Consider the following 26,304-nt stretch of genomic DNA (forward strand, 5'->3'; position numbering starts at 1 on the left):
CTGCAGGACTGCTCACTGATGTGCCCAACCAGTCTCTGCATTGGTTAAGTTCCCAGAATGACCTATGCAAACAGGCAACACAAGACCAAAACACAAAGTGGCTTCCAAAAATTTCTCAACTAAAGGTCTAAATACCTTTATAAATTAGATATTTTAGTTGTTGATTTTTAATACATTTGCAACATTTTGTTATTAACAATTAGTATGCAAAAACTGACGTGGGACAAATAGCCATTTCAATCCTTTAAAATTAATACCAAAACATACTTTAGTGGAACAAAGCAAGTAGATGTGAATTCTATCAGATGAGATTGGATAGTTTATCTCTTAATCCAGCGGTCCCCAAGGAAAGGCTTAATCTCAGACAGTATTTCCGCAGACCGGCCTTAAAGGTGTCGCAGACAAATACAACAAAATAAAATGTTACGACCAAGCAAAAACTGTGGTATTTTGTAAATATAATGATAAACGCGAGTTCACTATGTCACTTTATTATCAGCTTCCCCCTGAGATGCGCCAAGTCTCAATGTTGTTGGCGCATTTCAGGAGGAGCATTTCCTCTCTGCCCCATAATGGTCTCTAGTCGCTATGGTAACGCGTAAACATTTCTTTCAGAATAATACACACAACTACACGGGTAAAGAACCAGGGAAACCGAGTTAACGATTAAAAAAACCACGAAAACCATAAATATCACAGCCTCAACTCTCGCGGCCCAGTACCAAACGACTCATGGACCGGTACCGGTCCGTGGCCCGGGGGTTGGAGACCGCTGTCTTAATCTATCAGGATGGCAATGAGCTTGCATCAGGCAGTTCACTTAAAATACAGGATTGATTAACTGATGATCTCACAGACAACCTGACACCCTTACTGGTCTCACTTCCTCTCTAATCAATGATTTCCGAATCCAAACTAGAATTCCTTTTCCCCGTGTAGCACATTTTAGATAAAGACAAAGAACAAACAGCAACACATTAAACACATGCACGTGTTTTCAAGAAAGATACTCACTCAACTGGTCAAAAGGAGATTACAGTACTTCACCTGACACGATCATACAAAATCCTAAACATAGACGACTGCAGTCATGCGACACTGAATCCTTTAACCTTTCTAGGTGGGACACAAGCTTTTAACATCAACGTCCAGCAGACTTCTCAGATGAACAGCATGGCCTGAATAATTTACAACAGACCTGTCAGTCTAATCATTACCAAACCAGACATCCCAAGGAAACAAGTGAAGCAGGGTAGGTAGAAACACAGAGAGCAGTGACGTGCATAAATGTGCCTATTGCGATCAATATAGGAGCAAGGGGAGAAAAACAACATAATAGCATATTGTAACTTTGGTACAAGGCTAAATTAGTACTTACACAAATGTATGTATGTATAAGGAGGAAAATATCAGAATACTACAAACCAGTACTGAAGTAGGACCTGGCATCCAGATATGTGGACATCACATTTTGGGTTGTCTAGACCAAAATACTAAATTTTGCTCTACAAGGGCCTGATATCCACTTGTGAGGACAGTATACTGCCACTGCTCTATCGAAATTTAAAACGGATGTCCTCATATGTGGATCTCATTTTTCTCAGAACCAAAAATCTGGTTTAAAAAATTCCAAAAAAAATCTGGTAATTATTTGTTTCTACATTCATCAGGTCCCAATCAGCCCAGATAGCAAAGAGAAATTAAAAATGCATGCTGTGGAAGAGTTCAGGTCTCAGGAGGTTAAGGAAACCGCAGCATTTTAGCAATGTAGTGACTGAGGTAAACCTTATTGTCTCTGCCAAGTAGGTTATGCATGCATGTCATCATTCTGTCTGTAAACATGATAGATCAAGAAGTTTTGAATGAATTCTAATAAAACTTTATAGGAGTGTAGATCATGTTAACAATCCATTAAAATCTGTCAAGTTAATGACTCAGCTGTTGTCATAAACAAAGCCTTGTAACTTTGTACTTGTGTTAAACATTCTCAACACATGTACTGTAAAAGGATTCAAACTATTATTTCATATTTGATCCCCGACCTCTCCTTCAAGGTCACTCGACTGTTCTGAATGTCAACGATAGCACAGAGCTATTTATCAAAACAATGTTTCTTACTGCTGTTGTTTGTATTGCCAACATACAGCAATGATACATGGTGATTCTAAATATCAGATTACTTTATTATGACTTTGACTGTCGATTACAGTAACAGGTTCTAATTATTTGAACATTTAACAATATGACAATGTCCCTGAGGTATATATTTTTTCCTTTTTGATGCCAGTTTGACATTACTAAAAATTACACAAATTTTACTAAATGCTATACATGTGATATATGTGCATAAACAAAAAACCCAAATCCCTAAAAGTCCATCAACTGAGCTGTGCTAGCATTAAAGATAAGATATACATTTTAAACCAGATTTGGGAAATTCTCTTTACAGAAGTTAACAATAATGACTATAATAGTTTTTTAGTGACACTTTGTCTTGTTGAGTGTCAGCAGAACACAGCTTGAAGAAAAGACTCAAGAACAAATACTTCAAATTTCTACTTTAATGTGAAATGTAAAGCACTTAAAGACACAATACTTTCTGGTCGAATCTGTAGAAAAATGATTTTAGCAAACAACTTTAATAAGAAAACAGCTTAAAATCACTTTTAAAAACAGTAAAATGGAAAAAAGACAAATTATCAGTTGGCAGTCGTCGTCATCTTCTTCTTCTTCTTCCGGCCATCCTTAAACACAGGAGAACTCAGGAATGTGGTGTCAGTGAATTTATCTCCACGCCTTATTTTGCTGATAGAAAACATAAATGAGGTTAATACTGTGCTGTTCTGGGTTTTCGCAGGGCCACAGATTTTAGACAGAAACATCCTCACCTGTTGAGAGGCGGCTCCTTGTAACTCACGGCACCCTTCCCAGGTCTCCGTCTCCTGCTTCTCTCTCCATTTTCACAGTCTGGTGTTGTCAAAGTGTTGGTTACTGTCGATAAGACTCTGCCTGCGGGGACAAACAATAAGAGCAATGCAGCCCCATAAGCTTGAAAATCCTATGTCACCGCTTTCACAAACTAGGGTTTCCATGCCACTGGCCTGCTCAGCACGGCGACATTACCCCATCAGCCTTTTACAGATGGGTTTGCAAAAAAATCACATGAATAGAACTGCAGTGAAATACAAAACATACATAGACAGCAGGTAACCAATACGTTTAGAGGATACAAATTCAACCATAGTATCTCCATTTTACTCACTTCTTCCTGAGGTACTGCTAAGCACAGCATCATAGCATGCTGCATGCATATTACTCTGTGCTTTGCTTCTCAGCTACCCTCTACATTTACTCATACTGCATTAGGGCTGTTCGATATAACGATATATATCGGATGACGATATAAAAACGTCTATCGTTTCATTTTACACTATCGTTTGTTTTGTGGTGTCGCAAAATAAACTTGTTTACGGCAATATTTTTCATGGTTTTGATGGTCACTGTAGTGGCTATATTAATTTGTTAAAGTTCTCTCTTTCTCTTATATTTTATATAACCACACTACGGACGGACAAGAGCCTGTTTTTATGCTTTGTTGTTAGCAACAACGACGGTAAGACCATGGCGTGTCCGCTTGTTTATTTTCCACATAAACCTTTCACAATAAAGCTCAAGATCCTGTTGAGACTTTTCAAAATAAACTGGATCACGTGAAAGAGTATGCAGAGTATTTACGGATGAGAAGCAAAAAAGAGCCGTCAGGTGCTAAAAAATAAACCTTAGACTCAAACGTTAGAACAGGCTTTTCCCCGCAGCACGCCGTGTAATAAATACTCACAAAGAAAACGGCGGCCGTTACAACTTATGTCTAAAAATGTATAGTTTCATGCATCGGTTAAAACACTCAACTCCAGGTACGCGACGCCCAGCTGGAAACACTTCACGCAAGCCGAGCTGCCCGAAATTCACAGAATTTACAGAAAATGTTAAATTTTTGTGATTTATATCGTTATTGGGACGATAGATGGATATGAGGATATGAGATTTTGATCATATCGCACAGCCCTATACTGCATTATGATAGCCAAATTCACAATCTGTCCTTATGTATATACTTTTCTGTTCAGATAAATGTTTTGGGGACATTTGCCACAAACATTAATGTCTTAAAGTGACAGGGTATTGAACCTTTGACCTTTGTCTGCTATGACCTCAGTGATAAACAAAGTACAATTATCACCCATCTGTCACAAATGAAAGCTAAAAATGTACAAACTCAGTAACATAAGAGCTGATGACAGAGCTGTGCTTGCATTAGACTGCACTGCTGTAAATAAAGACTGTTCCACACCTGGAGAGGCTTCAGCCGTTCCAATTGTCGCGAGCCTGCCTGGTGTTTCCCTGCTTGGAGTGGCGGGTAGAGAGTCCACATCGAAGTGAGCTGTGCTGTTATCCACATCCAGCCACGGCGGCAGCTCATCCATCAGCAGGTCGCCCACATTCTGATGAACTGCCTGGTCGCTGGTGTCCACCGTGTGACTGCAGGTGTCCGATGCATTCGACATCCTGGTGATGTTTTCAGAACTATATCCACTTCTGTTCTTAGTTTTTCGTCTGTAGACAACAAAAGTCTTCCTGGGATATCTGGTTTCCGTGGCTGTGTTCAGCATGAATACATTTCTAGATGATGTGGGACTCGAATCCCTCCTGGACTGCGAATCATTCAGATGTTCAAAGATTTCATGCTTTTCGCTGATGACAGACTGTGAGTCGAGCATTTGTAAATCATGTAATTGATCTTTAGCAATTTCAGAATCAAGGCAGAGAGCGGAGGCGTCTCTAGGGTCAGGAAGATAACATGTTTCACTCTCAGATCTTAAGTCTTTGTTGTCTTTTTTCTTCGTCTTGTCATCTAACAAGTCATCACCCTCTTCTCGCTGCACCACTTTGTTCCTGCTGGGCTGCCCTGTTTTGTCTCTCCTGGATTTTTTAGGTTTTTGAAACTGTGATCCTAAAGCCGCCTGCCAGTCCAGTGGCAGTGCTTCACCACTGTCACCGCTACTCGAGTCTTCTTGACAGTTCCCAGAGTCCTGAGTGGCCACCCAGGATCGCTTCCCAGAGCGCCGAGTCTTTGAACGATTGCTTGATTCTAAACGTCCAACAACGCTTTTCCTCATGACTGCTTCTTCTGCCTGAAAGCTGGATCCTGTAGGAGGCGCCACATCATGCTCTGGTGAGTCACTGTCGCCGGTTATTGAGATAACAAATGTCTCCCTGCATCTTGATTTGTGACCTCCCCTAGAATTAGTCACAGTATTAGTTTTGCTAAAGGACAGACGCTCCGCATGCTCTGACTCTGGTTGTGCACAAAGCAAAGCGTCCTCAGAGACTTGAGACTGTAAGCTTTCGTCTCCCGCTTTAGGTTTTTGGACTTTCTCCTGGTGGGATTGGCTGCTCTCACTTTCACCAGACGGCACAGTGAAAAAACTTTTCCTGGTTACTGAAGAGGCCCACTTTCCTTTAGCTCTGGACTTCCTGCATGTTATTTTGGAACTTGTTTCTTCAGCCACACTTCTGCTGGTGCTTGAAAACCTAATTTTAGGATCAGAGAAGTAATCTTCCACATCCATTTGGTCTACATTTGTGATGTTAGTGCGGTCAGAAGATTTGACTTTATCCTTTGATACTTTCTGATGCTTGCCCAGTTTAGGAATGCGAGTGACAGTGGCAGTACTTTGATCCTTCAGCGGCTTTTTATGTGCTTGTAACAAAGATGCAGACTTCTGCACTTCTATACTTGAGCTGCAGCTTTGCTCCTTGTCCTTTCTGCCAGAGCTGACTTTTTTTTTCGCTTTGGTTTGCACAGTCACTATCTCAGTGGCTTCACTTAAGGTCATCTCCATGGTTGCATTGAGCAAAACTGTTTTCTCTTGATTTTTGCCAAGCTGTGTTTCACTTTCCATGGTGGAGACACTGGGAAGATTCTGATCTCCAGAAAGGGATGGTGTGGATTTTTCACAAGTCTGACTGTTCTGAACAGAGACGACGGAATGAATATCAGCCTGGGACTGAGAGGGATTCTCCACATCTTCCCTCGGAGTATTGGCCATGCCAGACGCTTCTATGTGGGCAGTCTGTGCGCACTGGGTGGACAGCCTTTTTTCAGCTTCTGTGTTATCTGCACAAAAAGCAGAGTACATCAGCATTTCACATCATCAACATTTTACAGTTAACACTAAAACTTTCAATGCTTAAATCACGCCTACCGTTGCAAACATCAGTCGACTTTTCACATGTATTCGGAAAAGTGGAGACGTCCTCGTTGATGGTTTTTTCAAGCAGGGCAGATGTTGTGTTTTTGCTGGTACACCACAAATTCCTTGAAACATCTGTCTGCAACGGTAACTGACTAAAATGGGACAAAAAGGCAAGATATTAAAAAATATATATAATTTTTTTTTTTCTTTCAACTCACTAGTGAATGCAGGTGCCACCCCTCAGCCTCCTAGCAGACTCAAACTTGTCTGAGATTTTTAGGAGATGCATCTGTGGAATCAACTGTGAAATCCTACATTGCATTCACAAGCTTGGGTCCACCTGACAGGGCGATGACAACACTCCATCAGCTCTTTTGCAGCTGAGAGGTAAAAAAAGTTTCACACTCTGGTTTAGTGACAGCAGTCTGACACTGTTATTATTTTTATTATTATTATCATCGTTTCTCACAGCTTCTCTCCACACTGTTAATGGAAGTAGTAGAGCAACTTTTCACAGTGCATCAGGTAACATATATTGAGATGTCTTGCAGCTATATTTTGGAGGACCCTATGTAACTATAAGAATGTCTCCCAAACTTGACAAATATTAACCTACAGTATACAGTAGGTTAGTATAAACAGAACGTGTGATAATCCACTTGTCACTTGTTGTTATAGAGCAAGATCTTGCTCTATGTCGAGGCTAAGGTATTTTAAGTAAATGCTAAATTGACCACTGTTAGGCCGTGTGCGTGCGCAAACATTTCTGTCACTGAAAACAGAATTTTACAGTCAAGTCCTAAAGTATTTGGACAATGACACACTTTGCACAGGCTCAAAAGTAATTTGACAAGCTACCAATTATAAGATTGCTTTTAATACTCAAATTTGTTGAAAATCCTTTTTAGTTAATGACCGCATAAAGTCTAGAACTGGCAGACATCACCAAATGCTGTGTTTCCTTTTTGGAGTTGAAAAGTTAAATGCTCCATATTCCTCAAGCAAAATGAAGGTAGCACATAGCTCACACGTTTGATCTCGATGAATGGAAAATCCAAGGTGAACATCTTTCCTGATATTTTATACATATATTACCAGTTAAAAGTTTGGACACAGCTTCTCATTTAATGTTTTTTCTTTATTTTCGTGAGTATTTATATTGTAGATTCTCATTGAAGACATCAGAACTATGAATAAACACAACCGGAATTATGTAGTAAAAAACACGTTTTATATTTTAGATTCTTCGTAACAGCCACCCTTTGCTCTGCAAACTGTTGGCATTCTCTCCATGAGCTTCATGAGGTCGTCACCTAAAATGGTTTTCCAACACTCTTGAAGGAGTTCCCAGAGATGCTGAGCACTTGTTGGCCCTTTTGCCTTGCCACAGCCTGGAGGTGTGTTTGGGGTCACTGTCCTGTTAAAAAAAAAATGAACGATGGTCCAACTAAACGCAAACTCAATGGCATGACGCTGCAGGATGCTGTGGTAGCCATGCTGTTTCAGTGTGGCTTCAGTTTTGAATGAATCCCTAACAGTGTCACCAGCAAAGCACCCCCACACCATCACACCTCCTCCTCTATGCTTCACAGTGGGAACCATGAATGTAAAGAACATCCATTCATCTTTTCTGCACAAAGACACGGGTGGAACCAAAGATCTCACATTTGGACTCATCAGACCAAAGCACAGATATCCACTGGTCTAATGTCCATTCCTTGTGTTTCTTGGCCCAAACAAATCTGTTCTGCTTGTTGCTTTTCCTTAGTTGTGGTTTCTTAGCAGCTGTTTGACCATAAAGGCCTGATTCACACAGTCTCCTCTGAACAGCTGATGTAGAGATGTGTCTTCTACTGCAACTCTGTGTGGCATCTATCTGGGCTCTAATCCAAGGTTCAACACAACTTCTGCACAACACAACTGATGGTCCCAACCTCATTAAGAATCAACTCTGACAGGCACACCTGTGAGGTGAAACCATTTCAGGTGACTACATAATGAAGCGCACTGAGAGAAGGCCGACGGTTTGCAGCGCTGTCAACAAAACAAAGGGTGTCTACTTTGAGGAATCTAAAAAATAAGACATATTTCGATTTTTTTTAAGATTTTTTGCTAAATAATTCCACATATCTTGCTTCATATATTTGATGTCTTCAGTTTTTATCTACAATATTATTTTTACTACAAAAAGTAGTAAAAATAAAGACAAACCATTAAATGAGGTAGTGTATAACACTAAAATGGGTCTTAAAGTGTGAAAAATAAAACCCTGGTTTTTCCCCTTGTGCCATTAAGGCCATTCTCCCAACACTTAATCTGGGGGTTGAGGCTGATACTTTTTCACATAAATCTGGGTGGGTTTGGATAGTTTCCCTGAATAAATCATCATTTAGAAACTGCATTTTTTATTTACTTTGCCCAACATTAAAATTTGTTTGATGACCTGAAAAATGTTTTTTTGGTTTTTTATTTTTGCAAATATGCAAAAAACAGGGAGGGGCAAATACGTTCTCACAGCACTGTGTAAGAAAAGCAACTGAAGTAAGATATAAACATTGTATTCTTGTCCGTGTCTATTCAATGATGTGCTGTTTTTAAAAGTGATAAATGTTACTACCGGTAAGTCTGTCATTGACTTTTATGGAAACATGACCAGGCTACACATTCTGACACACTTAGGTGGCGTCACTGAAGTGACCTTAATAAAAAAGGAGTGCAAGTCTGAAAAGTGTAAAAGAAATGTCAATGCCATTCAGAGATGCCTAAGCTAAATCAGTGGTTCTCATTGCAAAGAGCCGATCACTGTGAACTCAGTTCATTTCTGACCTTCCAGCTGCAAGATTTTCCATTCTGATGTCACCAGACGAGATCCGGGAATCTCCTGAAAGGCTCTGAGAATCCTGTGAGAAGCAAATGTTAGTATGGTTTGATATTGCAATGCATTTTCTTCTACTTTTGTTCAAACTTAAGTGGCTTTCCGTCTAAACTTTTCCTAGGATCCAAGAAATGTTCACACAGGAAGCGATTCACTTGTACCGCATCATTTCATAGCTGACAGTTGGTCACTCGTTGACATTCCAGGCTTAGTTGTCTAGATAATCCTCCAATGCAATTACCAATCAATCTTAAAGTCTCACTGTGAAATTAAGTATAGTTCAAGTTGGGACCCAAACACTGCACACCAGCAGCAGTTATTTCATGCTGTTTCTGAATGTCACCGACTGTCTATGGTCTCCAGTTGCCAAGTCACTGCTAATCTTTTCCTTGGTGCATCGTTAACCCCTCAGAGGATGAATGTTTGACTGCCAGCGCTACAGTACAGAGTGTGTGTGATGCTAAATTAGAGGTGCAGCCAATATTTCATTACAATCACTGCAAGCCAGCACACATCATGCGCAGCTTCTTACACATCTGAAGTAGCTATGGGAAACTTTTAGAGCCCGACCGATATATCAGCCAATATTAGCAATCTGTTGATAATCATTTTCATTTATCTGCTGATAAATTAAAATGTATAATAACCGTTCAACCAGTTATAGTAGTGACACTGAATAGTTTGTCCATCAGCGGTCAGGCAGAACTCAAACAAGTAATCCACGACTTGTTGTGCATACTATCGTCATAAGGACTCATAATTAGCTACAAAGGATCAGTTTAGGGAAATTTGTTTTCTGTGCCTGAAATTAAAAAACAAATATGGATTTTTAAATAATCAAATATCAGTATCATTATATGTCTTTCAAATCCTGTATTGGTGAGGCTCTAAAAAAATCATCTGTCAGCTGACAAGTCGTAAAGATTAAAGATAAGTTGTAGAGTTGTAGAAGTTAAGAGTTTGTCAGCCTTGAACAGTTCTGAAGTTATGTGCATCAGTAGGAAACCCTGCATTGTACCAGTTTTAAGTAAATTTTTCAGCAGCGCTCACCAAAATGTCACAAATATGTCAATATGCCACAGAAACTGTAAATATGTATTGAATGAAATCCTTACGCTGTCAGAGAACAGGTCTGCCACCATGTCCAGGTGCTGCAAAGCATTACTACGGAAGTTGTTCAAGATAAGGAGCTGCAAGAGGAAAACAAGACGCTCTACAGTCAATGCAATCAATCCAGCGGAGCATCGCTGCACTCTTCTTTGCATCATGACCAGTAACTGTCTACTCAGAATTTTACTGCTGTAGAAGAACACAAGCAAACGACAAACGCACCAGTTTTCTGTGCTTGTATTTCTTGGTGGCTAATTCAAAGCAGAGAGCGTCCACTTGTTTCTGCAGGTACATGACCTCCATCTCCAGCTGGCTGCTTCTCCTCCTCTGAGCTTGCAAGGCCAGAGCTAAGGCTTTGTTGTTGGTCTTCAAAGAGACCTTGAAGAAGGACGAGGTATCTGGTGCGGAAACACGACAGTATTTGTGTTTGGCATTTACATGAACTCTTCTTTCAGCAAATTTCTGAGATCCAAAAAAAGCAAACAGACTCACTGAGAAGCTTATTTTTTATCTTGGATGCTGCAGTTGAAGTCTGCTTGGTAGCCTTCGAGGCCATCATAGTCTTCAAAGAAAACATTATCAGATGAACAGGAAGACTCGATCAAAAACCTGAAAAAGATACACACGTTAGTCATTGTACACAGTAATTAAGAACACCCAGCAGCATGCATGTGTTTGTCTTTCCTGTGATGCTGTCAAGTCACCAGAAACTGTATTTAAAAGATAGACATAGGCATGCTGGCATCATCCACTGCTTAGTCAAGTCCTGATGTGAAGCATCAGCCTGATCATCTTGGTATTTTCAAATCGGACATGACAGTGGATCTATGGAAGGAAATTAGGCTACGTTCACACTGCAGGTCTTAATGCTCAATTCCGATTTTTTGATCAAATCTGATTTTTTTTGTCTGCTCGTTCACACTACAAATAAAATGTGACAGCAAACGCGCTCTAGTGTGAACCCTCAAAGCGGCCCGCATGCACAAAAGAAGACGTCACACACAATGCGCTCTGTTTAGACCCAGAGCAAACAGGATTGTTTGACTGATGGCCCTTAATATAAAGACGTGTTTCAGACTTTACGTTTCCCAATTTAGCTTTAAGTTGTAAAGTTATTTTGTTATTTACATAATAATGTAAATAACCTAATAATTATCCTTATTGCTGTTTTAGAGGAGCGGTGCTTCAAAGGATGCAGATTTCTGTCAGAATCTGCAGATTATACAGTATAAATAAAATGTTCACATTTCTCCAACGTTGTCTTCCTAACAGTTTCACTGGATGGCCAGGAAGCGTTCGCGAGGGCGCTGATAATTGGCGTCTGTCTTGTGTCAGTGACATAAAAGACGGATTTAATGCGACATGACCGTTCAAACAGCAGTCGCTTTCTAAAACATCAGATATGTATCGGACTCAGTACCACATACGAAAGTGACCCAGGTCGGATTTGAAAATATCGGATTTGTGCTGTTCACACTGTCAAACCATGATCGGATATGGGTCGCACTGGGTCAAAAACGTCGGATTTGATGCGCTTTCGCCTGCAGTGTGAACGTAGCCTTAGTCTCAAAAGTGTTACAGCCATGTAAGATATGATCCACAAGCATAAACACAGATTTGTGTGTAACTTTGAGTACCCACAAATCCCACACACAAATACAGAGCAATTTGAACGCACAAAACTATTGTACAAACGCATGTATCAAACCCTGAATAAACAGTGACCATTTATGCACACATTTTCAAGTTCAACTTATCAAAACTGATTGCAAATATTTGTAGTACTACAAATATTTGCAATGTTCATTTCCTTTGCTTACAGATCGCTAAATACACGTGCAAGAAACACCTGATGTGTACAGGTCACGCTGCATGTGCATGTGGAGTTTTGAGACACATTTCACACTGCCAGCTTGCACGTCCAAAAGTGAAAGCTGGATTCAAGTGCTATTGGAAAACTGGGACATCTGGGCTTCCAGCGGATTCTTGTTGTTTCAAATAAAACACATATTTATTTCTAAATAAGCAAAACAGTTCATTACCCCTCATCCACTTTACCAATTTACCAGTTAAATGTGTCATACGTTAGCATGTATGGCATATGTCTTAACTAACCTATCGCCACTTAGTGGACAATCTTCTGCTGGGAAAAGGGTCAGAGCACAGCTGAAGATGGGAGAGCACCCTGGTTGAACATTCCTGTGGCTCATCCTCTGAAGTGAATATGTGCTAGCTAAGCTGTTGTATATTTTGAATATAGAAATGATCCCAGTGATGTGAGATAACACTTTCATATTCATCCAATCATTCCTCAATAACAGCAGATTAATATTAACATTATCTGAATGCGTAATAAACAGTCGATCATTGTTATCAAATCAGCTGTATCAGCAATACAGTTTGAAGAGTATGTCTGCTGTTCCTAAACTATCACCATTTTGTCAGAATGATTTCCCATCGGAAGATTATTCACTAAGGTGTGACAGCTTATTATATACTACTGCATGGCATATTTAATTGATAAATGTATCATTTGTAGTAAAGAAGTGATGAACTCCTCTGTTTGTTTAGAAATAAACACCCATTTTATTTATTTATTTATTAAACACAGGGAACCCACAGGTCCCAGTTTTCCAGCAGCACTTAAATGCAGTTTATATTTGTGGATCTGTGGGAAGCTGGCAGTATGAAGAGCCTCAGAATTCCACATGCACATGCAAAGTGATGTTCTATGTGTATCTTGCAATATGTGCATTCATATTTTTGTGAGCAAAAATCCCAAAGCAAATAACTTTAGGCATTTTACATGCAGGGAGTTTTCCGAAAGAGAAAATGATTAGATTTGTGGAGCTAAACTTAAATATGTGTGCGTAAATATCACTCAGGTTTTGCATTTGTAAAATAGTTTTCTGTGTGTTCACACTGCCCTACATTTGTGTGTGGATTGGACCATTTTTTGTGAGTATTCAGAATTACAACCAAATCTTTACAGACATTTGTGACTTAATGCATGCTTGCCAATCATATCACATACATTTGTCAACCTTTTGAGACTAATTTCACACAATATTGCTCTGAGAAACTAACATTGGTTTTGATAGGTTATTGGCTAAAAGTTGTTTCCACTCTGTTTTATCTTCTCTTCTGACTCAAATGGGACAAAAATAGTAGAAAATGAAAAGCATACTGTATTTAATATGACGTAAAACTAGTGACTGAGACAATAAACTCAACAAAAAATGTTTATAGATGTCATAAATCAGTGAAATTCAAGAATCCGACCAATATATTAAATATTAGTCTAACTTAGCTCTTATAACAGCATTTATAACAGCTATGAAATTAAACTGTTAAGAGTGTTGACGTTGTACAATGTGTAGAACACCACAAAGACAACAACCAGCTGATCCAAGCAGAGTCGGACAGAATGCAGGATGCATAATTCACAGCTAGTTGTGACAGTAAACAAAACTATTTTTAAAATGCACTGTTATATTATCTTAGTAAGGAATCATAAGGAATATTAGGGAAACTTGTTTATATTTTGTGTGTCTGAATGAAAGAAAGCTTTTTAAATCATCAAACATTAATATCAGTATTGATCTTTAAAAATCCTATATCAGTCAGGCTCTGCTGTCTTCAAGTCAATTTCTCTGAAACCAGACTTCTTTTTTTTTTTTTTTTTTACAAAAATAGTGGTCACCTTTTGATGGCTAATAGAAAAAACATGCAGGTTTCTGACTTGCTAACTGGATATCACCAGTTAAGTCATATCATAAGGGACATCCACACAGGAAAAGGTGATTTGAATTTTATTGAAATAATAATAATAATAATAATGGATTGCATTTATATAGTGCTTTTCGGGGCCCTCAAAGCGCTTTACAATACCACTATTCATTCACTCTCACATTCACACACTGGTGGAGGCAAGCTACAGTTGTAGCCACAGCTGCCCTGGAGCAGACTATTTGTGGCCATCTAAATAGGTGTGGGCAATGAATTATCCAAAGGGGACACATGACAGACTGGGACTGTTTTGGAGGCCCACAGCAATAAGATTAACTCGGTTCTGCTCAAAATTGATTTTATCTCTTTATAGGCTTATTGCTGCAGTCTACCACAACAGTGCCAAATTTTTATGTGGTCCTTTGGGAAAATTAATTACCCACCGCTGCTGTATAAAGTATAGAGAAATGATGGTGACTTAATAATGGGGGCAAATCACGAGTTAAACTTTTCTCAGCTTTAAAACGACCCACTGAGGCAGGCAGCAATGAGGGTAAAAGGTACTGTTGACTGGTATGTGAGGGAGTGCATATGCCAGATGGTTACCTAGGCAACCAGATGGAGCCACTAACAACCAAACGTTATCTTAAAAATCATGCATGACAATGTGGACGAGGTTTAGTGGCACAATGACTATAAAATTTGAAAAGTGCTTGTCATTAACAGTTTGGGGTTTCTTTTCATAAGAATAACTTATTAATACTGTATCTACTACATTAACCATCACAAACAAACGGGTCACAATATAAAGGAAAAACGAGGCGAATCTTATAAAGATGTAGCCCACCGCATGCCACCACAGCAGCTTGTAGTGTCCCCTCCCTCTGCTTGAAGGATGAAACAATTCTTCCAAAATGTATTCTGTCATTAGATCTTTCATCCCATCACTGTCAAACTTCCCATACGCGAAGTTATCATATACGTTATAGTATATAACTTATTCAATATGTACCTCTCAATGGGTGAAGATTTGCAGTGACTCTTCTCTATTACAGGACACGTCGACCCAAATCATGCAGTAGCATAACTAAACCGACACATTCTTTCATTGTACGTTGTCAAGGATTCATGTTTTCCTTAAACTGTCTGGATATCTTTTTTCTTACATAACTCGTCTTGTACCTGCTTTCAACAATAAAAAAAATACCCATGTAACCCACTGTGATTAAGTAATAGTTTTTAAATAAAACAATCATAAGATATGGGATTACCTCAGCTCACAATCCGGAAGTTTTTTATAATTTGTCTGCACTGCGCTCCTGTTAACATTAGCTTAGCTTACTTAGGCTAAATCTGCTAGCACGTTCGTGTAACCGGCGTATTCTTGCAATTTGGTCAAAACTTACGGTAACTTCAGCCACTGGTAAGACTTGCCTCTGGAAAATCTTAGCAACTACCCTTCATAGCCACGTAAACTGACGTTCAAATCGATTCAAACAAGGCTAATCGTGACTTTACTGAATAAAAACTGTTACGCTGCTGATTGCATTTTAAACATAAACAAAAAGTCAGCCGGGCTTCCACACAAGCGTTACAGGGCGTGTCCAACAATCTGAAAACCAATCAGAAACGATGTAAGCTGTTCCCCGAACTTGTTTTGTCAGGCAGCTCAAAGCTAGAAGTCACCAGGTTTTAGCGCAGATGTTTAACTTTACTGACAAACTTAAGTTAAGAGTGAAATAATATTAAAAATAAACCGATAACAACTTATTTCATATAAAAGACTAAATTCAGAGGTTTAGTCTTCGAACAGTTTGGCTACACAAAGTTTGTCTGACAAAGCTGAATGTAGGAAAAGACAAAAATGATAAAATTGAAAGTTTTAGCTCACAGAAGAGACACTTTTGTGACATTAAATAAATAAAAATAGAAATAATCCACAAAATGTTCCCCTTTTCACTCAAAAAATGCAATTTTACATTGTATGAGTTATCCATTTACAAAAGGAAAAACAAAAGAAGAAATTACATGAAGAATAATAAGAATAAGTACAGCGGCATCATTAAACAACATAAATACCACAACATTTTTAGTAAAAGTTGGTCAGACTTTGTAGTTTTCTACAAAAACCTCTTATTTGGTTGTACTGACTTTAGCGAGAAGCGTTTTACCTTATCAGCTTGACTGCTGTTGTAGTTTAGACTGTTGTAGACTTTTTTCTTTCCCCTATTTGTATGTGTGTTTATATACATCTCTTAATTGTAATTATTTTGTAATTTGCTTATTTTGCTTACTGTCTTTCATATAGCTATGTGACTCAGTCTGCTACCCTGTGTATCTGTTACTGTTTATTTGTATGGAGAATCAAATAGCCATAAAAATGTAATAGAAGTAAGGTAATGGCTGAATGTGTTTAGCTGCACTTGAGACATCCCTGTTCAAACAACATTGCTTTTAGTCACCGCTAAAGTAGGAGACTGCCGCCTGGCTGCCATCCTCTAATGAACGCCTCCATCGCCGTCTCTATGTTCGGCTTTTGCGCCTGGCTGGTCACAACCAGTGGTGGGAGTCGATTGGATAGGTCTGTCTGGTGTTTCAAAGGAGTCGGGGTTTCCTCCAGGTGTTTTACAGCTGCCTTGAAAGCGGGGGTGCTCCATACAGTGATGTCAGTCTCCTATAGTGAACGGGTAATTCATATTTTTTTGCTGTCACGGCAGTTACCCAGATTTTACGACCAGTAGAGCCTACCGGCTAGTTAGCATACGAAGCTAGTACTAACTAGCTTGGCTAAAAACAGTTGTAGCTGCTTCTGTACTGTTCGTCAAGCTGGTTGATCAGCACGGCTTGAGTTGAGTCATAGTTTCCGCCTACAAAAAACAACTAATTCGTTAAAAGACATTTCAAGATACTTGTAATTATAAAGTCAATATGCTACAATTAAAATCTGGTGATATATGATACGTAAAAGGTATTAGTTTAGGTAGTTAATAGCGAGCTAGTGGCTAACTTTGACGACTAGTGGAAAAAAAATGTGGAAAATGGTGATGGATATCTGTGCAGTCTATAAGCGTATCCAAACGACAGCAAGCTTTAGCTCTTTGATGGGGCTGAGGGCTTGGTCGTGTCAGGACACTGTAGTGACGCTTCGGCCTATTTTGATCACATGATAAGGTGGTGGATGTGGTGCCTCTGCTACTTCTGCTTTCACTACTAGTATCTAAAATGGCTTGTATTGCAAACTCAAAGTCCGTGGCCTTCTTGAGTAGGTAAGTAAAAAAGAGATTGGTATCGGCTTTTAAGCTTTGATCACGGAGAATTTTAAGAAGCGGATGCGGACCAGCCGAGAGTCTTTCTTGTCACGAGGTCGAGTTCATGTGTGGGACCGTCAGCGATCAAATGTTAGATATGTCAGCTTTAGGTTGCAACAGCAGTGTGTGAAAGGAGATACAAAGATGTTGTTCCCGTTGATGGAAAAAAAGAAATTTCAGAATTACAGAAAAAAAAAATCAAAGTAAACAACCTGATAATTTCTTCTTTATTAGCAGACTCTTTTCCAAATATACTATTTGAAAGAAATTAAACAGGTTGCCCTAAAATGTGGACTTCCTTGTTCACTGTGGTATACATTGAAATGGTTGCTGAGTTGGGTGGTTACACCACAGAGTGAGGATCTGAGCTCTTGTTTTGAAGTTTGCAGTCACAAGGTTGTGTGTCATCAGTTTCAACATTGGTGGTGATGGTGTTGGGCATACAGACTTCCTGTCACCACTATTACAATTGTTGGTCACGCTGAGCCTATTTCAACAGGTTTACTGGGTATAATCTGAGGGGACCCAGCATGGACAGATTATCCTATAACACAGACTCAGTACAGACTCCGCTACCAGGTCATGCAAATTGTATACACTGCACATACCCTCCCTAAGCAAAGACTTTGGTTGCACAATAACACGGGGATTTAAAGTCACCACTAAGGATGGAAAAGTCAGAAAATGAATAGAAGGAGACACAAAAGCATAAAGCTCAACAGTTTTCATCTTGTTTTCAATGTCAGGCTGTAATTGTAGTTTTTAATGCCCTAAAGTTGGGCATTTTGACATTGGAGTCTTTGGATTTGACTTGCTTATGGTGAGTAGCTACGTGAGGAACTACCATTCTGGCAGGTCTGTCTTGGCTTCATTTTCAGCCTGGAGTTTGCCACTTGGCATATTCCTGCTATTTCTGATCATTCAATAAATAAACATATATGTTATGCTTGAGGAAATGAAAAGCAAAAACAAATGGCTAAAATACTTTTATTACCATGGTCATCATTTTTTCCTTTTTCCTGGGTAGCTTATCCCTGTTAGCATCCACTAATATGTGGTTAAATATCTCATACCAAGTTTTAACTTTTGATAGCCATCAACAAGCTTCTGGTATAATTCTGGCTGAATATTTAACCACTCTTCTTGACAGAATTCATTTAAATTTGTTGGCTTCCTGCCACAGAACTGGCTTTTAAGCATAGTTTTAAGTATAGGACTTTGAGAAGGCAATTCCAGCAGCTCAATATTAACCTCCTTTGTCCATGATAAAATCAGCTTTGATGTATGTTTTGGATCATTTCCCTGTTGGAACACCCAGCTGTGTCTAAGTTTAAACTGTCAGAAGCCCTCGGACAGTCAGACCCTTTCAACCAGTCCGAAGTTGTTAATTGTAAACTGAGAGGAGCTTAAACAGCTTGTTTCAGAAAGTGGACAAACTGTAAGATATATAAGGATTATTTTGAACTTTGAATCATGCAAAACTGCTCTCGTAGAAAAACAGTGTAGTCCTTGAAATGTGTAATGTGTATTAGATGACAGAGCGTGCAATTTGATTGTTTTTAGGCAGGGTAGGTGCAAGAATCTTGGAATTAAAATAGTCAGCAGTTACTGATATTTTTGCAGGTAAGTTTCTAGGAACTGACTAAAGACTGAATAAGCTAAATGTGTTCTTGCTTACATGTACATTCTTCAGTGCATACCTTTTTCCCTCTATGGCAGGAGGAACAGTGACATGGCTACAGATGACAAGTCCTCGTCCTCATCCTCAACGGACTGGAGCGTGGAGCCAGCTGGCATCTCACCCACCAGCCCCTCCCACCTGACTCACTTCAAGCCACTGACTCCAGAGCAGGATGAACCTCCCCTCCGCTCTGCATACAGCTCCTTTGTCAACCTGTTTCGGTTTAACAACAAAGGTGAGGAAATGCACAATATAATCAAATAGAAGCCCAAGAATTTCACTTGAGTTAGTCCAAAAGCTACACTCTGTATTGATTTTTATTTCTTTAATGTTTGAAAGTTAGAGAAAAGTGAGACCGCTCACTGATTAACAGAGATTACATATAGATATTTTGCCTACCACTGTAAACACAGTGTGATAAATCTGTAGTGGAAATTACATCTTACAGTATTTTTGACTCGACACAATATTTTATAGAAGATGTTTATCTGAACCGGAGCCAAGACCCAGTGAGCTGCACAAGTCATGAATTAAAATTCTCCAATAAGTCTGGTCCCCTAATTTTAGTCATGTGATGCAGTAATGTGACCAGTTGTTTTGTTTGCTCTGAGTTTTGACAGTCCTTTTAAAGATTAATATGAGTGTGTACATGCTCCAGATAGCTTTTCTTCAAATTCTTTAATTCTCACTCGCTTTTGCAACCTTGTACTTTTTTTTTTTTTTTTTTTGTTACTCGCAGCAACAGCTCCACCTCATTGTTAGTCCATTTAAAAAACTCTGTGCTTTTCCTCGACATTTTGCCGCGACGTTTCAAAGAGCCGGAAAGTAAATAAACGGCAGTCGAATCGTCTTGCGTTTCACGCATGCGCAGTACTGGAACGTAAGCGTTTTTGGCTGTTTCAATGTGGACGCGCAACTCTGTGAAAACGATAGTGTGGACGTGGAGCGTTTTCAGACGAAAACGCCGTTTCCAAACGTATCCGGGCTAGTGTGGACGTAGCCTAAATATTTGATCATTTTGAATTGGCTGCCAGCAACATATATAAAAAAAACAAAACAAGGGGCAACAAACTGGAGAAGTTGTGTAATATTGAACACATCAGTAATATTGCATTTCAGAAAAGCTGATGGGTTCACTACTCTTGTTAACCGGTACATAATTTGATTACAGATTCAGAAATTTCCACACAAAGAAAAGTTTTTATACATAAGGGACAGTGAAAGTCCTGTGACGGCTGTGATCTGTGTGACTGTTGTAGAAATCACAGCACAGACTCAGGGGTACTCCTCTAAACCGCTGTCAGTAAAAGAACTTCAGCACTGCATATGCAAATGTCTCATGTTAAGATTTTACCATGCAAAGAGTTTAGTTAAAAACTTTCTGCATGGTTTAGTTAAAATGGAGCTATTAAACTACCCTGTCATCTGACCAGTTGAAATCCGTTTTTTTGTTGTTGTTTTTTTTGCATCATCCTGTTTGTTATCAGCACACAGTTAAAGAGTGAATCCGATAGAGTGCCTTATTGCACCCGGCCCATCTGTGAAGGCGCCTCTATTGCTCAACAAAATATGCAGATTTTGGAGTCACACGTGCTGTCATCCAGACAAAAACTTTTTCAGGAGCAGGGTTAAGGTTATTTGAATAAGACGATTTCAAAGCATGTTCTGCTTGTGTCTCAGCTGCATGAGTCTGTAGTAAAAGAGGTTGGATTCACTCACATTAGAGAGAAACCTTTTTGTGGTTGCATTTAATGGATTTAATTTTCTAATATCCTGATCTTTAGACTGAACAGCAGTCCTTTACTGTCAGATTTCTTATCTTGAAATTGATGACTTTTTACAATTGGCTTTGATTTAACTGCAAACTACTGGACTTAATTATTCAGCACATTCTCTGTGTGTTCAGATGAGGGACGCCCTCCTTCAACAGCCTCGGAGAAGCCAGACATTCCAGCCCCTTCTCCTCAATCAGAGAGGAGAAGCTGGTCCACCAGTCCCTCTCACTCGAGGACGCATCGAAAGCAACATCCCGACCACTACAGACGCACCTCAACAGCCTCAGGTAAAAGTCACACACTGGACACTTCCTGATATTCGAGACAGGTTTGGTTTTTTTTATGCTTACAAATTAGTCAAACTCTTTGAAAGCTTTCAAATTCAGCTCCACACTCTGTTGAAAATGAACAGATAGCTGTGAGACGAGAAGAACAGGATCATTTCCAGTGCTGCAAACCTCTTAAACATTTTGATCTTGTGCAAAACCAATAAAACATGTTTTATTGTCACAAGATCATAAAATGCATTTCACAATATTGAATTAAACTGCATTTGGTTCCAGTTTTTGATGGGGAAGAATAATAAGAGTCGTCTCATCCAATAAAGCAACAGAAGCAACAACCATATTGCATATTGTAACATAAGAATACAAACAAGTCATTTGCCTGTCACGGGCTATAGTGTCTGCACGTGTTGTGGTTGTGATGATCAATACAACTGATAAGGTTTTTGTCTTCTCAACTAAAATGCTGAGTAAATATTATTGTGTGGTCTGTTCTGGTAAGACTGCTTGGCTGTCATCTGTGAAGAAACACTGCACACTCCTTAAACACTGTTAGTTTTGTACATGCCAACAATGACACTTAAATGACAACAAAACACTGATTCAAACAAAGGAAATTTATAAAGAGTTCATAGAAGTGGTCAGGAAAGTGGAGCAAAAATAAAGCTCATGGCAGGAAAAAAGTGTCTGTCTTGTTGTTTTTTGTGATTAAGTTAAAATGTCTTCTGCCTGAAGACACCACCAAACTCCCCTAATTACAGTTTCAGAGGCAAAAAACATGTTCTGTGTAAACCTTTATCAGTGTTAACTCAGTAGAGAAACAGGTGTCTGACTAGAAATGTCTTTGTTAATGAAGCACCAGCTTCTGTGTTTCTTTTTTTTGAACGAAAACCTGCAGATTTGAATGTGAGTTGATCACAGAAACAATTCTGTGAGCGTTTGTGTAACTGTCTTGATGCATGCTCAATCGTCCAGGTAAGTAAGTGCCAAAAAGTTGATTCTGTTCATCTGGACATAGTGTTTTCAGACGAAGTGACTTCTTCATCCAAGGACTGAAGAAGTCACTTGGATGAGTGACCAAACGTTTCTCCCACTGAAAACGTTACATCCAGAAGAACAGAATCAACTTTTTGCTGTTTGTGTAACTGGTTGTGTTTGAAATCATTCATGCATTCCCTGCTGCTTGTGTCAGGGGTTCTGTGTAGCAGACGAGATATGAACTCATTGGCAAAATGACACAAACACTTTTGGAAACTTGTCGAGTCACTTTGAATCATGTCACTGTCATGCAGTGAAGTTGTGACAAATCAGCATCAACAAGTTCCTTCTTCCTCACAGTGCGTGATGGTATACAATCTCTGGATAGTGACCTGCTCAGAAGAGCTTTCAGAGCACCGTATTTACACTTACTGTACGATCAGACGGCAATACAAAATATCTAATGGAAGTGAGTGATTTGGGACACAGCCATTGTTATGTTGGAAAGAGAAAACAAAAAAAATGATGCACATAAGCGCTGTAACATCCATTCTCGTGTCTTTTCTGATTGCAGTGGATTGGCCAGGTGAGGGCTCTTCTGCACTGTGTGGTTTTACTAAAGCTATTTTGTCTGGACTGTAGCTGCTCAGTCTGAAAAAATAGCCTGTGTGTGTCCGAGTTCATGCAAGGGTGGGTGTGTGTGTTTGTTTGTGTGTGTGTGTGTGTGTGTGTGTGTGTGTGTGTGTGTGTGTGTGATTTGCCTTTTAAAACAAAGCGCTTCCTTTTAGTGTTTGGTTTGCCTCTCAGGTACTAATAATTGGAATGTAATTTGTTATGATTGATTTTTAAGCTAACATTTCTAGTCATCATGCTTTTTTGCCAAGTTATTTATTTTTTGTTTTTTTTATTTTTTTATTAACTTGGATTGTGTCATGTCACATTTGCAACTTTAAAGGTAGTTGTTCATTGTCAAATGTTTCTCATTTAGCTGTGTAATTACATTACCTAAGAGAAGCCAATGTGGCATTTATCCAGAATATATATATATTTTATTTATATATATATATATATATATATATATATATATATATATATATATATATATATATATATATATATATATATATAAATATATTCTTTTTTAAAAGAGGAATTTTTGACAATGCGGCAGGACTTATTTATAGACTTATTTATTGTGCTCACTTGTTCTGTTTGTTCATTTGTTTGCATGGATGATTTTTAGAGGGAAGCGGGAAATCTGTTGCATCTCTAAGTAATCATGACCCTCGTACTGCTGTGCAACTTCGCACTGCACTGAAGCGGCTGAAGGAGATCATGGAGGGAAAGAGCCAGGTAAAACAGAAACTCCTCTATATTTGGAAACATTTGTTTACCTTTAGTATTTCATTATAATATGCCTTTTCTAGGAAAAGTGTGAATGTTCAGTCCAGTTCAAAGGTTTTGAGCGCTAAAAGTGAACTGAGTTTGTCTGTTTTTAATCAACAACGTCATACATATGACCCAAGCCATGCAATACCTCTCTAGGGCTGTGCCATATCATCCTCAATAATACAGTAAGCATCTTTACCTGATGCAAAAACAGCATATTGCAAAGTTTTTGTTGTAGCGATGCCATGCATTTATTTTCCCCATTGTGCACAACAATAAGATAACCCTGGTGTACATAAAACAGAGCACAGTACTACAAATGATGTCACTGAAGCACTTGGTAGTATGACCAAACACTGGATGGAAATGACTGCAGTTACATGGTGGGAAAGCAGGGCCCAAGATATGACATTATGTCACAATCTTGCACAACTCCTGAAGACAAGGTTAGCTTATTTTAGTTATTATTGAACTACAGTGTTCAGTAGTAATTTTGTACTTTTACTGCTGCATAATGCTGCTGCATTTTTACTTGCATACAAAGGTGGTAAAGCTTCTGGGCTGCCATCCCTCAAGACTTTCTCCTTTGAAGCAATGTACTATCTGGGATTGTAACATCTAGTTCTTTTATTGAATGAGAATGCTGCTGGGACCTTTTTTATTTATTTATTTATTTATTTATTTATTTATTTTTTAGAGAATTGGGAAGTGAATTAGGAACTCAATTTTTCCCTATATTATCAAAAATGTGGTTCTTGCAAATTTCCTTGGACTATCGTGATGTCATCTTAAGGTCATATCACCCATACGTCTCTGTGGATGAAAGCAGCATGCTGTGATGTTGTCCCCCTTCAGGACAGCGATCTGAAGCAGTACTGGATGCCAGATAGCCAGTGTAAGGAGTGCTATGACTGCAACGAGAAGTTTACCACCTTTCGCCGCAGACATCACTGCAGGCTGTGTGGGCAGATCTTCTGCAGCCGCTGCTGCAACCAGGAAATTCCCGGAAAGTTCATGGGCTACACAGGTAGGGTCCAGATATTACTTGGTTACGAATGTATCAGAAAACTGTTTGTAATCCACCAGAATATCTTGCATTGTCATTTTACATCATCCTACATTAATGTTAAAAACTGAGTCAGTGTCATTTTTTTCTGAATTGTCACATAATTCATTTCATACTTGCTTGTTCATTATCATTTTTTCTCGTGACACTTTTGTGAGAATAATTCCTCCCATTTCTATTAACTGTCACTCTTTCCTTCTTTACGCCTCTTCCTGTCTTGGTCGGCCTCTCTGTGTTGCCAGGAGACCTGCGGGCGTGTACATACTGCCGTAAATTAGCATTAAACTACGCTCACTCAGCTGACTCGGGCTCCATCGGCGAGGATCTGAGCGCCTTGTCTGACTCTCCCTCCTCTGTGTGTGTGCTGGAGCCCAGTGAACCACGGACGCCATTGGGTGGGCGCAAGTCCAGCAGGAACATCTTCCTTGAGGAGGACCTGACCTGGCAGAGGTGACACAAATGCACACTTGGTGGCAAGTTATATCTGAGAAATTTTAATTTACATACCCAGATGGAATTGAGCTTGTAATATACTGTATGTAAAACCTGATTTCTGGCACTTATGTTTGAATGATTTCCAGTTGAGTTTGAACAAACACAGGTAGAATACAAGCTTTCTGCATGATTCCTTCACTATCAGCTCTGAACTGATGGTTACAGTCAAAGAGTCAAAAAAAGTGTCCTCCTGTCTTTTCCTGACCACTCTTATAAAAATACTTCATGTTGTAAAGTTTGAGTACTCACAGGGACATAAAAGAAGAGACACGCACTGCTCAGAGAATCAGACTGGGCAGTCATGTGACACCTGTTTTTAATGCTGCTCTGATGAGACATGGGCTACTGGAACAAGGCTTACATGGATATGGGAACATGGAAGTGTTGGAATGCTACTATGCCAGCCAACTCAGAGACTTGGCTGGCACATGTAGTAACTATGAATGAGAACAAGTCTGTAATGACTATGAAGTACCTGGTAGCTCATTAGAAGAAACCTGCTATCAAAGCAGGAGATTCAGGGGAATAATAGTGGTCAGTATGGACATAATGACCCAACCCTGGTTAGAAGAGAGCAGTGTGGCTGAGAGAGATGATGCTTAACCACCTGCAGCAACAGATGTATCTATTGAGGGCGCAGCTCCCCCAGCTCACCGACAAGGCCCTGTCAGAGGAGATGCTTCAATCCAATTCAGTTTTATTTATATAGCATCAAATCACAACAACAGTCACCTCAAGACACTTTATATTGTCAAGTAAAGACCCTACAATGGCAATCGGACACTGTTTAACTGTAGCCCAGTTCCTCCTGCCTCCATGCTGCACCTCCAGCCGTCATACTTCTTCCTGTTCACTAAAGTCTGTCATGAAGGGTCCGTCTCTTAGTGGAATCATGCTGTTTGATGTCTGCTCATCTTTTCCTTGCTGGATTTTCTGCTTCAATGTGAAGTTTGTAGATTCTGTACTATGTGCTTGGTTAAGACCCATCAAGCTGAATCATATTGCACATGCCTTTAACATGTGATTCTAATTATTTAAGAATCTGCTTAAAGCATAACTAATCTCAACTTTCCTTTTGAAAAATGGTTGACGATCTTTTTTTTTTTTCTTTTTTTTTTAAAAAGATATCTTTAGCATGCACAGAACAGACCAGACAAATTGTTAAATGAGTCTTCAAAGACTTATCTGTTTCAAACTTTCTCCAAGCATATGTGCATTTTACAACTTGTGCTTGTTTGGTTGCAGTTTTAAGTCTGTGTGCTCCCCTGCTTTTTCTCTGTCAACTTCCTTCAAAGAAAATCTGTTTCCTCTCTCTCTCTTCTGGCATAGAAAAACTCCTATTGGGATGAGAAAGACG

The 26,304-nt window shown here is 39.2% G+C and overlaps 2 protein-coding genes across 13 annotated transcripts in view; one reads left to right on the top strand and one right to left on the bottom strand.

The window, feature by feature from the left end:
• Positions 1-2,543: 2,543 nt before the first annotated feature.
• On the bottom strand, positions 2,544-16,546 carry si:dkey-57a22.11 (uncharacterized protein LOC569865 homolog). 3 transcript variants are annotated; one of them, XM_040006742.1, is made up of 9 exons: positions 16,434-16,546; positions 10,735-10,851; positions 10,465-10,640; positions 10,248-10,322; positions 9,084-9,157; positions 6,267-6,409; positions 4,352-6,178; positions 2,889-3,009; positions 2,544-2,805 (listed from the first exon to the last, which is right to left on the bottom strand). In XM_040006742.1, exons 2-9 carry the CDS (start codon positions 10,817-10,819, stop codon positions 2,700-2,702), a joined length of 2,607 nt encoding a protein of 868 aa, XP_039862676.1. In that variant the 5' UTR covers positions 10,820-10,851; positions 16,434-16,546; the 3' UTR covers positions 2,544-2,699. The 3 variants fall into 3 exon arrangements, with proteins under 3 accessions (XP_039862676.1, XP_039862674.1, XP_039862675.1); XM_040006740.1 differs by lacking the exon at positions 16,434-16,546 and adding an exon at positions 15,378-15,560; XM_040006741.1 differs by lacking the exon at positions 16,434-16,546 and adding an exon at positions 15,243-15,560.
• Positions 16,546-26,304, top strand: part of pikfyve (phosphoinositide kinase, FYVE finger containing) — a 32,006-nt gene continuing 22,247 nt past the window's right edge. For 3 of the 10 annotated variants that reach the window (XM_040006730.1, XM_040006731.1, XM_040006739.1), the window contains exons 1-8: positions 16,789-17,237; positions 18,999-19,195; positions 20,867-21,022; positions 22,572-22,583; positions 23,241-23,350; positions 24,242-24,413; positions 24,695-24,902; positions 26,277-26,303. In XM_040006730.1, coding sequence (XP_039862664.1) covers positions 17,194-17,237; positions 18,999-19,195; positions 20,867-21,022; positions 22,572-22,583; positions 23,241-23,350; positions 24,242-24,413; positions 24,695-24,902; positions 26,277-26,303 — 926 coding nt within the window. In that variant the 5' untranslated portion in view covers positions 16,789-17,193. Of the gene's footprint in view, positions 16,659-16,788; positions 17,238-17,259; positions 18,903-18,998; positions 19,196-20,866; positions 21,023-22,571; positions 22,584-23,240; positions 23,351-24,241; positions 24,414-24,694; positions 24,903-26,276; position 26,304 lie in introns of those variants that run through there. The other 7 variants (XM_040006734.1, XM_040006735.1, XM_040006732.1 and 4 more) reach the window with 5 other exon arrangements.

The sequence above is a fragment of the Simochromis diagramma genome, unplaced genomic scaffold (assembly GCF_900408965.1).
Source record: "Simochromis diagramma unplaced genomic scaffold, fSimDia1.1 OVJJ01000514.1, whole genome shotgun sequence".
Lineage (NCBI taxonomy): Eukaryota > Metazoa > Chordata > Actinopteri > Cichliformes > Cichlidae > Simochromis > Simochromis diagramma.